The sequence below is a fragment of the Talpa europaea genome (assembly GCF_964194135.1).
Source record: "Talpa europaea genome assembly, chromosome: 3".
Classification (NCBI taxonomy): domain Eukaryota; kingdom Metazoa; phylum Chordata; class Mammalia; order Eulipotyphla; family Talpidae; genus Talpa; species Talpa europaea.
The window spans coordinates 104,157,544-104,170,934 of NC_140069.1; the positions used below are offsets into that span (position 1 = coordinate 104,157,544).

The 13,391-nt window shown below is 45.0% G+C and overlaps 1 protein-coding gene across 3 annotated transcripts in view; it reads right to left on the minus strand.

The window, feature by feature from the left end:
• Positions 1–13,391, minus strand: part of PDE1C (phosphodiesterase 1C) — a gene marked incomplete at both ends in the record, with an annotated part of 491,455 nt that overhangs the window by 332,387 nt on the left and 145,677 nt on the right. For all 3 annotated transcript variants that reach the window (XM_084229771.1, XM_084229773.1, XM_084229772.1), the window contains one exon: positions 8,025–8,075. In XM_084229771.1, coding sequence (XP_084085897.1) covers positions 8,025–8,075 — 51 coding nt within the window. The remainder of the gene's footprint in view (positions 1–8,024; positions 8,076–13,391) is intronic.

Genomic DNA, 13,391 nt, shown 5'->3' on the forward strand with positions numbered 1-13,391 from the left:
AGGAGAGGTCAGATTTGGGGGGCCTTATGGACTTTTTTTTAAAGAGTTTATTTATACAAGGACTGGGGTACCGGCCAGAGGCGCAGGAAGGTGAGATAATTCACCAGAGACAGAGTAAGGAGCAGAACAGACAGACTGATGGAAAACACTGCTGAGGGGAGCAGCGGGTGAGACAGGAGAGGTCTGCCGCACCATGTGGGTTTCTCCCTGGCTGGCCGGGAATCAAACCCGCACTGCAGAGGCTGCAGACAGCTTCACAGCGTTGCACTCAACCCGCTGCGCCACCAGGGAGGCCCAACTTTGACTTTATTTTATAGGTCATTGTTGAAGATAACTGCTAGAACGAGAGGAAAATAAAGACGCCCAGTCCTTGAATATTGTTGAGGTGGACCATAGAGTTCTATCCAGAGTGAGCAGTTTAGAAGTATGGAACATTTTAGAAAAATGGATTCTTTAAGACAAAATGGAAACTCTCAAAATGCAGTCCCTGTCCTTCCTGGACCCTATATATGGCTCTGCCTCACCCCTAGTACGCATCCAAGAACACTGAATGCACAGCCAGCTTCATAGCACACTGCTTGTGGCACTTCTCAGCCATTTCTTTACTCATTTTATCTTCTTATCTCACCATCCTGGCTTCACAGCCTACACACTCCCAAATCAAGTTCCCATTGTTTGCAACTTGTCACTGTGACAATCAACTTAGAAAGTTTTCTGGCTGAGTAGGAGCACTCTTTCAGACATGATCCAGAATTTGCCCAGGGGTTCCACAAAGAGCTTCACCCACTATCACCCACTATCCTAACCCTAACACTTCTACTCACTGTAGCACCTTGCCTGCCCCACCCATCTCTGTCCAGGGGACAGGATGGATGACTCAGGTCATATATCCAGTATAAAAATATGAGGTTCCTGGGCCTCCTCAGTGGCACAGTGGTTGAGCGCTGGACTGCAAAGCTGCCCGCAGCCTCTGCAGCACAGGTTCGATCCCAAGCCACCGGCGAGAGTCCCACATGGTGCACAGACCTCTCCTGCCGCCCGCTGCTCCCCTCAGCAGTGTATTTCAGTCAGTCTGCCTGTTCTGTTCCCCACTCTGGCTCTGGTGAATTCTCTCACCCTCCCGCACTTCTGACTGTACCCAGTGCTTGTATAAATAAAGAAATCTTTAAATATATATATATATATATATATATATATATATATATATATATATGAGGCATCGGTTCATCCACATCATTCCAGCTCTCCAACAGAAAAATCTGTTTTCAATGATGTCTGAATTTTTACCTCCCAAAGCAAAAGAGGGCAAATTTGCAGGCATTGCTAGTTAGACCCCATTGTCTTACTGCTTTTGACACAGTATTACCAAAATTTTCTTTCCCATCATTGTTCATCTCAGGAGAGAAATTATTCTCCCCTCAGGGAAGTGAATAAAGCTGCTGAATGGAGCTGCACAGCTTTGTACCCAAGCTTCGGGGTCGACACCGCCTCTGAGGCACACTCTTCCAGGGCCCAGGACTCCTTCACCAAATCTGCCCATTGTCCAGAATGCAGCCTCGGAAGTCTCCAGGAGCAGAGACGCAAGCCAGAACCTGGGCTTTTCCTGCCACACTGTGGCCAAGACTGAACACTACATGTGACCTTTATTACCTGAAAAGCGGTACTGCTTTTCTTTTATATTTTCTTTATATAGAATTAGAAGTTACCTTTACCTATTAATCCCCATTCACACCTAAGCCTCAGCTAATGCTTATCTCCCTTGGAGGACTCCTGTGAAACCATTCCCTCCCCCCAGATGGAATGAAGTCTCCCAGATCTGGTTCCCACAGCTCCAGCATTTCCTGCACACCCTGCATGGCAGTCTCTTACTCCTCCCTCTTCCTGATTAGAAGGTGAGCTCCTTGACGACAAACTGACTCATTTGTGTGTCTCCAAGGTCACCAAGGTCTGACACAAAAAACCTTCAACAGATATATGTGAAAGGAAGAAGGGAGCTGAGGAGATGAATCAGGGTAATAATATATACAAGGGCCCCTTATTCGGCATGTACTGTGTGCAGGCACTGTGCTTTCACCACTTATCCCAGGACCAGTTCAGCCACCCCAGCCTCATCCAGCCACTGGACAAGCAGGGGCCTCCAAGAACCCCGCCCTTCACATCACGCCTGACCAATACATGTTCTGATTGCTAAGGGCCCATGTCACATGTTTCTAAGTATTTTAGCACACCCACCACCACCACCTCCGCCCCAAGTGACCATCCACAACAATTCTAGAATTAGTCCTAGTATTGTTCCAGAATCCAGTGCAGAATGTGTAGCTAGGAGAGAGGAATTAATAATCCAAAGTCACACAGAATTCAGAATTCCTGGACACAGAACCCAAACTCAGGTCTGATACAAAAGTCCATGTCCTAGTGGCATTCTGAGGACTCTCACATTAGTGCGCTGGCAATACCTGAGGACCTATTGCTGGGGTGGTTCTAGAATATGTGTGCTGGCAGTGGGATAGCCTGCACCAGAGGGCAGCCTCCCAGCATCCCAGACGTACAGATCAGCCAGGCCTCAGGCCCGCAGCCAGCTGACTCCATCCCAAATATGTGGGTGTCAGGCACCCAGCCTGGGGGAGGGAGGTTCAGTCCTCAAGAAGTTCCTCACTGGTTGAGTCTGGAGCTGGCCTGGAAAGGTCCAGCACTTCACAGTACCAAGAAGGTGCTGTGTCCCCAGAGGCCACCTCTAGCTCCAAGAAGAGGGTGAGATGCGAGTCAAGTGTGAAAACCCTCCCAAAGTTTCCCCAGAATCAGGGTCTACCCCTTAAACTAGCACAAAGACCCCCTTGGCTTGATCTGGCAGCCTCTCCAGCCAGTTTCCCCAATGTCTGTGTTTTCTGCCCGGCTCTGCCTCCCACACCTTCCTTGCTGGGTAATCCCAGCACCCGCCAAGACCAGATGCAAGCACCCCCTTTCCTGGGAAGCCTGAAGCTCTAACTCACTCAGAGGCCCAGTCCAGTGCTCCCAAAGCCACACCTCCTCCCCTCCCCCCAGGCTGACACCCTCTCTTGGAGCACTTTCCGCATTGTTGATTAACTTTTCTGTCTCCTCATACCAAGTCTTACATTCCTTCAAGGCAGGGATCTTGGTTTTGATCAGAATTTGTATCCTTAGCAAGCCCATTGTGAGTATTCAATAAATACTTGTTAAATAATTAAGTGAACAAATGAATGAAACAACCCCTTCCTCCCCTCTGTTTCACACTGAGAGCACACTCTCAGGTAGGGTGGGGTGGGGGGAACCTGAACAGTCTGAGATTATTCACTTTCACCATAGTAATAATGAATCCCAGTGTTCCTGGCCCCAAGGGGATTTCCTTTCAGTCTTCCAGTTTTTCCCTTGGCTTTGGGAATCCAGGTATCAGTGAGCTGGTAGAAGGAAATATTTGAGGAAAAGTATTCCCAACCCAGATGGAATCGTGTGGCGTGGAGGCCTCTACAATGTGACTCTAAGAAGCTGCCCTGTGCTAGAGCTTGAGCACCTTCACTGTGGAGCTGCAAGAGCCCCAAACCTCTCGCCACAGAACTGACAACATCCTGTCCCTTTGACCAGGAAAGAAGTAATGTGCCCTGGAATGTCAAGATTTGGAGTTGGGAGACCTAGAATCCTTGCAGTGAGCAATGTTTTCTTCAAGCTGCACTGTCTGCATTTGAAAAATGGAGACACTACACAGCTGATGTGAACATTGGCCATCCGGGAAGTTCTGCACGCAGCACCCACATGAGGTCCTCTGCCGTCTCACCCTGTGCTTTGCACAGAGAAGGAAATCCCAACACTCCGGGGCTCCAGCCCCAGGATGACTGGCATCAAGATGAGTTCGATCTGATATCATCTACTGATATCATGTTGGTCCAAAGCTTTGGGCTCACATAGTACCTTCAAATTACGGCTGCTCAGAACTCTTGGACACTTTTATTCTTTTGCAGGTTTCTGAGGAAAAGATGATATTCTCCACTTCCTTGGGAGCATACCTCCTCCCTCCTTCTTTGTGCTCCTCACCCTCACTCCTAGGACAGTGACGTCCATGTTACTCTATGTGTCCATGGCTCTTATTAAGGTCAAGGCTGGGCAAATGCTATTGCTAAGACTAAAGTGATGGAGACAGGGTAGTGCACAGCCCCCACCACCACAGCACTGCCATGGATGGCACAGCAAATGACTCATCTTAAGGAGACAGGCACTGAGCTTGACCCCTGAGCTTTGACATCAATTCTGTTGAGGAAGGCACGGTAGCTCTGGGCAGTGGTGTCAACCACAGAAACGGGGTGCTGTGAAAAAAGGGTGTAATGTTATAGACAACCCTCTTTCATAGGGACCAGAATGAGGCCTGCAAGGCTGGTAAATCAATGGGCCAGGGCAGAACAGAAACCAGTGGCTGCTGTCATCATTCCTATACCCCATTATTCTCTGGTTTTCCTTTAGGATTTCGTGACATAATAGTCACAAGCCAAGAAATGTATATTGATTCAAAGAAAGGCAAAGTCTATGGAGAAATAAATAACATATTCCAGAGACATGAGGAATCAGAATGTGAGATCCTCAGAAGAAATGAGAATCTTTAGATTACCTGGGGGGCCACTGGGCCAGTCCCTTCCTTCCCACCTAAGTTCTTATCTGTTGGCCCACCGGGAGGATCCAGTTTTCTTTTCTTTTTTTTTTTTAATTTATATCTTTTACATCATCGGGTATTCCCCAGAAAATTCCCACCACCAGTTCACCTGTGAACCATCATCATAGTCCCTTATGCTTTTCCTCCCCTGCCCGGATCCCTTTTCCTCCCCTTAAATCACATAATGTCTCTGACCCACAGTTGCCTGCTGGGTTTATTGTTTCATTATTGTTGTTGTTGTTGTTGTTGTTGTTGTTTTCTTCCTGATCCCTTATTTGGTTTCCCTACCTTCCTCCTATAAGTGAAACCATTCGATATTGTTCCTTTTCCTTTTGGTTTAGTTCACTGAACATAATCCTGTCTAGCTCCATCGATATTGCTGCAAATGGCATGAGTTTATCTTTTTGATTGCTGAATAGTATTCCATTGTGTATGTATACCACATCTTCTTGATCCAGTCGTCTATTTTGGGGCTTTGGGTTGTTTCTATATCTTACCTATTGTAAATAGTGCTGCAATAAACATAGGGGTGCAGGTATCTTTTTGAATTAATACTTTTGTGTCTTTTGAGTAGATCCCTAGGAAGTGGAATTGCTGGGTCACATGGTAGCTCCATTTTTAGTAGACTGAGGAACCTCCACACAGCTTTCCATGGTGGTTGGACCAGTTTGCACTCCCACCAGCAACGTAGGAGAGTTCCTTTTTCTCCACATCCTTGCCAACATTTGTTGTTGCCTGTTTTTTTAATGTGTGCTATTCTCACTGGTGTGAGGTGGTATCTCACTGTGGTTTTAATTTGATTATAAGGGATATTGAACATTTTTATAATCCCTGATTATAAAGGATGTTGAACATTTTTTCATATGCCTGTTGGCAGGATCTAGTTTTCAAAGTGTCTCCAGCCTCTGCTCTTGCTCTACTCCTGCTGGGTCTAGTGCTGTGCTGGCAACAAACACTGTCATGTTAGATGTAGAAATCAGAAAATGTTGCCATACTCCATCTTTCAGTCTAAAGAAAAGTCTGTCATCCCAATCCTCCCAATCTTCCCAAACTTCAGTCACATCACAGATTCAAGGTCGTTTTCAATGTGGTAATGTGTAGTGAGTGTCCACTATTCTAGGGATGCTACATAAAGAATTTTTTTTCTTCTTAAAAATCACCCAATGTTTTCCCCTCTCATATTTGCAACAAAAAGATTTAATAGCTAATATGCCAGTTGACTTTTTCCAGTACATTGTACTAAATTAGGAGGGTTTTTCCTTTATTTTTTGCCCAGAATCACCTCAACTTAATTGGCTTGCCACTAATTACCTTTTTCCTATATAGCTATTGTTCCCCTCCTGACCTTACTTACCTCTTTCTAGTAAGCTTTCAAATGACACATCATCATTCTAACTCTGATGTAAACATTTAGAAATTATGGATGCCATTTGCAAGCAAGTTTGCCTTCTCTCTCACTGAAGGAACAACTGCTCCAGCTTTCACTAGCACCCAGCCCTTCCAACACCTGTGACGAGTCAGGACGCCAGGAACTCCGGAGGGTGTTCGTGAAGTACAGCGTGCAGCGTGGCTGGGTTAGGACTCCAGCACATTCATTTGCCTGACACTGCTCAGCCGATATAAAGCAAAGCAGATGAAGAAGTAAAGGGGCTAAGAGCATATTCATCATCCTCATTGAGCTGTGGGATGATACACTTATTCTGGAAATAATGGATCCAGGTAGGAGGGCAGTGAAAGATGGGGCCTGTGAGAAGCAAAGGTTTTATTGTACAATTTCCAAAATGCTAGCAATTAATGTTCTATTTCATTATCACATAGTATTACAGTTCTATAAAAATAATTTCTAGGAATCAATCCCAAAGTTTTGAAGCTTCCCAAATGAAAAAAAAAACACAAACCTAGGAGGCAGAGTTTGGAAAAAGTCCTGGAAATAGAGAAATTCTTCTTTTTTTTTTTTTTTTAGAAGATTTCTCCCTGGGAAATCTTTTTTTTAATAGGATTTTTTTTTAAAGATTTGTTGTTTATTTACACAATAGCTGGGGTACAGGTCAGGGTGTGGGAGGGTGAGAGGATTCACCAGAGACAGAGTGGGGAGCAGAACAGGCAGACAGACCAAAAGCACTGCTGAGGGGAGCAGCGGGCGTGACAGGAGAGGTCTGCTACCCCATGTGGGTATCTCCCTAGGTGGCCGGGAATGGAACCCACGCTGCAGAGGGTGCAGACAGCTTCACAGCGCTGTGCTCAACCCGCTGCGCCACCGGGGGAGGCCCTGAGAAATTCTCCTTAACATAGCGCCGGTGTTCACACTCAAGTCCTGGCCACCCCTGTGTGAGCGATTCAGCGACTGGGGATGTGTCTGCTCCTCTAGTGCTGTGACTTCAAAAGACAGTAGATTTTTTTGTAAAGGGGAAAAGATGAGTATGAATTTCCTATTTTTCAGATGACATAACTGAGGTCCCGAAAGTATAATGGTGCTGCGGGAAAGAAAACTCCACCTACTTCAATTTACAACTCTACCATTACTTTAAGCAAGGCCCAGTCAGTTCAGAGCGCATCTCCACCCAGCCCAACCCAGTTTCTGACAATTCTGCTTCCTTCCTTGGGATCCTTGTTTTCATTCCAGAGAGAGCATTAACTTGCTATATTAACTGACTGACTACACTGGCGCAAAAAATTTTAAAAAAATAAATAAAAAAGCAATACAAGGCTTTTGATTCCTGTTCTCCTGTAGAGATCAAGACCTGAAGACAAAGGAGTCAAGTGAAATTGATGGGGAGCTCTGAGGTCCCAGGACTAGTGGAAAATCATTCAATCTATCTGAGCTTTAAAATGTCACCAAACTATAGGTGACGGGCTTTCCCATGTCTTTGTACCTTGATAACTATAAGCATTTCACATACTCCTTCTCACTCTACCTTCATAAAAAGCCCACCCTGTAGGGTTCTCAGGGGACTCCCCAATGTAGCCCTTCTCAAACTCAAATGCGCATAGGAATCCATGGGGCTGGCAAAATGCACATCTGATTCAGTGGATTGGGGTGAATCTGGGGCTCTGAAGTTCTAAAAAGGACCCAGGTAATGTTTCTCCTGCTACTCTGAGGGCAACACTATGATCAGCAAAGTCTTAGAGCACAGCTTGATAAACCACAGTTCTAAGGATCAAGAAGGCAATGGCAATGAATAGGTCCCCATGAGGAGATTCAAATAGAACAGTAACCTGTTGGAGAGATTTCCTGTATTACTCCCTTATTGACAGTGTATTACTGATTGCTGGCAAAGTTACAGGGTGTATATTCTATAGGTGAAAAGGCCTCTGGAGAACTTGTTCTGAAGGAGCCCAGAAAAGAAGTGAAATGAGATTTACTCACGGGAGAAGCGGGCAAGTGGTCTCGCTGTCTTGTCTCCAGCTTCATTTGCAACTGGAAAAAAAAAAATCAAAAAGTAGAGTTGTAATTAAGAACATAGAATATGCCCAATCTACAGTTAACACTCTGGATGATCTGACATTAAGCTGTGTTTGAGAGTTTTTGTAAGAGGATAAATGTAACTTTACTCCTTCTCTTTCTATATTTCCAATGCTGTTCTCCTTGTGTAAATGAGGTCATATGTCTTAATCACTTTGATTAGAACATATGAATCAAGCTGACAAGGACCTAAACAACATCTAGTTTATTGACTATGCCTAGAGGTTACTGGCTTGCATCCACTTAGTAAGAGGGTTCAAAGCCAGTATGCCCTTCTGCTCAAGTTTCCTCTCACTGGGCTGTCCTTCAACTAGGAAATGCACCCCAACCATCTATCATGAGTCCGATTTGTTCAGACCCGTAGGGGCAAAACCAAGGCAAGGATTTTAAAAGAAGTTTGGTTTTTGTTTAAAAGACCATTGCAATTTGGACAGTAGCAAATAAGAGGAGTTCAGAAGAGAATTCAGGAAAGTTTTTGGAAAACTGTTTAGAAAATGCAACCCCAAAGTTTCTCAGCAGCAACTTTACCCTCCTCTGAAAAAACCCTATATAATTTATCATGTTGATAACAGCATAATCAATAACCCCTACAGCATCTTTGTGGGTAAAAAAGAGATTGGTTATTAAGTAGACACACGTTTCCCTCACTTTAAATATCATTTTAATGCCTATAAAGATCTACCTTCATTGTTTTGTACATACACAGTCAATAAGCACAGATATTTGTGATTGATTAGACAAAAACCCCTAAGCAATCAAGTGGAAAACCTGTTTATTTTAGGGCAGAACAAACATTCAAAACAGGCAGAATAAAGGAGATTGTTAAAGTAATCATTAATGCATGACAAGTGGTAGTGTGGCAGGACAAAAGCAATTACTTCATTTTGAATGTTTACCTAATTTTGCAATGAATGGAGGGAGTTAAAGCTTCCTTTCACTCTCTCACAAAAGTAAACATTTTAAAACTTACTATATGTGGACAACTATTCTTAATCAATGGATTCAACCTCAGTCTACTTCTGTATTTCTGTTATTTGCTCTGCCCCACCAGCTCCTCTTTGTATTGAGATTACAAACAAGGCTTTCTACAAATCCACCAGCAGGGGGAGGTGACAGTGCATCTGCTTAGTCACTCTCCTACCCAGTCACTCTCCTACCTCTTGGGGGAGGGGGGCGGGGGGGGGGGGGCAGGAGAGGGATAAGCCATTGTTAGGTCTAGACCTGAGCTCTCCTGGCCTTGAGTTCAAAATATTTGCCACATCAGCTAATAGACTGCTTTTAACATAGGATTAGAAAGCCCACTGTAATTGCTGAGAACACCAGCAAGCACTTAGTACACTTGGAGAGTGTACATTTTCCCAGTGGGAAGAAAAGGAGCAGCGCACTAGTGTCGCTGTTACCCATGCCCTCAGAGGCTGCTGCCTCACTCACAGATATTTTCCCCTTCTCCCCAGCACCCTATCCAAGAATAGCAATTGCTGACCCAGATCCTAGTCCTGCCAGGATATCTAGGCCAGTAGAGTAGCAGGAGAGTTGGGTCTACCCAGAAGGAATTTGAACCCCGCTCCCAGTATTACTTTGCTAGACAGACCCAAGTCTAAAAGGTCCTCGATGATGTCCCAACACCTACAAGAGGCAATGCAATAACTTGGCCTAGTCTCAAAACCTGGCCCCACCTGTTCCACTCAGCTCACCTCCCAGTGTACTTCCCAGAACATCAGTCCCAGTCTGATGCATTACATTAACAATTTCCAAACATGCCCTTCACAACCTCTCCTCTTTACCATGACTGCTCTTACCCCAAGACACCCCTTCCCACTGTTTCCCTTAGCCAATTCCTACGCAGCCCATAAGATTCAGGGGGGCCATTCATTTTCTGGCTCCAGCCCCTTCTTCCCCTGCCCATAGATCACTGCCCGGAAGCCTGACTCCCCTCCTAGACCAGAGGTTCTCAAACCTCAGCAGGCACCAGAACTACTAGGAAGGTTTGTTAAAATAGACTGCAGATTTTATTAAAATGTAGGTTCTGATTGAGTGGGTGTGGGGGTGGGGATAGAGAATTTGCATTTCTTACAAGTTTCCAGGTGATGCAGAGGATATTGGTCTAGGGACCAATTTTTAAGAGCAGCAGCTATCAACCATAAGCTACTCTGTCCAAGGCAAGGATCATAACTTTGGACCTATATTTCCAGTCTTTTGAACAGTGCCTGCCACGCAGAACAACATAATGCATTCAACTTTTTTTTAAAGATTTATTTATTTATTTATACAAGCACTGGGGTACAAGCAGAAGCGCGAGAGGGTGAGAGAATTCACCAGAGCCAGAGGGGAGAGCAGAGCAGGTAGACTGATGAAGTACACTGCTGAGGGGAGCAGTGGGCAGCAGGAGAGGTCTGCGCGCCATGTGGGACCCTCGCCCGGCTGGGGATCGAACCGGCACTGCAGAGGCTGCGGGCAGCTTTGCAACCCAGCGCTTAACCGCTGCACCATGGGGAGGCCCTGCATCCAGCTTTTTTTAGTAGTATCATTCTGTATTGAGGTTATCATCAGTGTATAATACTGTATATGATTTAGAGGTATAAGTGCACCTCTTATTAGTAGATTGCCACACCACAGCCACCACCAAAGCCCCTATAATCCTCCACCACAGTCCATTTAGAATTGAATGAAGCAGAGTGAATTGGTACCAACTGTCTCAGATGACTTAGCAGACCAAGACCTCAGACTAGCTTCCAGAGGGTTACAAAAAGGCCCGGTGTGTTTTGTTTACCGCCCCCACCCCCGCCATTATCCTTAATTTTTAAAGTTAGTTGTTTGCATTTAGAAATCAGGCACTTTCAGATATGAATATAAATGTCAGCATCCCTCAGCAAGGAAAGGATAGTCGGGTCCAAGGACACTCACATGCCCCTGTGCGTGGCTCTGCCTCCCATGTGTTTGGAGGCCACTCCTTGCTGCCTGGGGTTGGACCTTCTATATATCAGAGTATTCCAGAAGGCAAATGAAAACAGGACTCCTCAAAGGGGCTAAAGAATGCAACTCAACAGTGACTAGCACTTAGTGGTGGTGTTCTGTCCCCAGCCCACAAATTACCCAGATACAACTGATAAGCTATTGGGATACACCAGGGCTTCCTCTGAACACCATTTGTCTCCTATTTTTAAAAATATACAGAACTTTAACAATAAAGTAGATATTCTATTTAGGAGGTATAATTAGAGCTTGAATCTGACAAGACCTCATATAAATGTTTATATAAATTGAAGAAACATTACCCATATCGTACTGTTGGGCAAAATAGACTTTCCATCTCCTGGATCCTATGACCCAAGATGGCTCTGAATTCTGAATTGAAATATACTTTCTTTAAGTAAAAACATATACAATAGCCAAGATTATACATACAAAATAACCGTCAATTGTTTTCCACCTCTTTATGGAAAACATTTTTCCTGACTATAAACATAGCTCATGCTTATCTTAAGTTAGGTGTATGGAGAAAAGTATAAAAAAGATTTTAAATGTCCCCAAATTCCAGCACACAAAAGAAAAAAACTGTTTCTACGTATCTGGTGCATGCCCGCCCCTTATTTCTCTGTACGCACACGTAGTCTAGATATACAGTTCAACATTGATGCAACTGATGATTCACATTTATATTTTCAATTCAGATTTCGGAGCAGTCTTGGATCACAGGATCCAGCAGACTTCCCATCTCTAGTGCAAGAGGACTCCGTGCAAGATTCAGGAAATGAATCTCCCACTCCGCTCTCCAGGAAGGTCCATATTCTAGGTCAGTGATCTGCAGCCCTGGCCACACAGTAGAATCACCTAAGAAACATTTGAAAATCCTGAGGTTCAGGCCACATTCTGGGGGTGGAGCCCACGTATCAGTACTTTTAAAGCTCCCAGGTGATTCTAATGAGCAGCTAAGGCTGAAAAGTGCTAACAAATGATGTAACTTGGAAAACCTCTATGAAAGCAATGTTCATGGAGGAAAGTGTGGCTCAGATGCCTTCAAAAGTAATTATCACTATTGAGTTCTTTTCAGGATGCTATTGTTTTGGCATTAAAATCCTGAATGAAGACATCCTTCTACTTTAAGAAAAATTCAAACATTCAGACTGCAAATATATGGAGACCCATTAGTAGGTAACACTTCACATTGTGAAGGGTTTTTTATAGAAGGATTCACCTCACATGGCCTCCAACCTTCAACACGGTATTAAGAGTCAACTGGAGCTCAGTGCTGGGTTAGACTCTGGTAGAATCGAACAATTGCTTTCACCCAGCCTTGAAGTACAGGTTAGGGAGGTAAGCTGCACCTCTGACTGTGGATTAATCCAAGTGTGACCAGCTGGTGGTGATGGTGGTGACGATGGAGTAGCAACAAATTCCTTCATCCCATCCCAAATCCACTAAGCCACAATGTCCCCTGTATGTGGGCACAAGAGTCTAGGTTTTAAATAATTGCCCCAGAAGGTACTTCAGTACACTAAAGTACACTAAAGCATTACTACAGGAAGCATTCTAGATGGGTTGTTCCCTTGTATGTTTGTTATATGTCCCCGCTAACTTCTCACAGAAAGCTGTCCAGAGACAAATCTTAAAGCAAGGACTTGCCTTGGAGGCCAGTGGAAGGGAGGTAGGTGAGACAGGAAGAGAGTTCAGAGAGATGATCACCTTGACCAGGCAAAAAAGGTTTTCTGGTGTCACTGTTAAGCCACAAGCCATCCAGGCCATCAGAACTGGACTGGGAAGGGTGGTCCCAACAGTTGTGGTGGTGGCCTGGACAGGTGTACACTGCTTTGTAACCAAAACTAGCACCAAAACACTGCCACCCTTGTTTTGAAAGCCCCGGCACCTGGGTGAGCATAAACGCAGCTGAGGTGCTGGGTGCCAGGGCAAACATAGAGTGAGCAAGAGGCACGGGGCAGAGCCTGGCTTCCTACAAGGAAATCTGCCCAATCAACTGACTGCTGCTTTGCCACAAGCTCTAGATCTGGCCCAGGACCCCTCCAGATGAGGTACCTTGGGAAGCCTGGGGACTGGAGAGCCAAACACAAGGAACTCCCAGAGAAGAGGACATTGTTGTGAAGTTCCTAGCACCCTCACGGTCACTATAGGAGATGAAACCCAGAACTGCTCATGGGACTTGTCCTTACCTCACCTTGCCTTTCACATGCAAAGATCTGAGCAACAGCAAGGAAAATAGGACAGAGTGGTGAGGAGAAAGGGACCTGGCCCCAGATCATCATTAACTATCTTTGT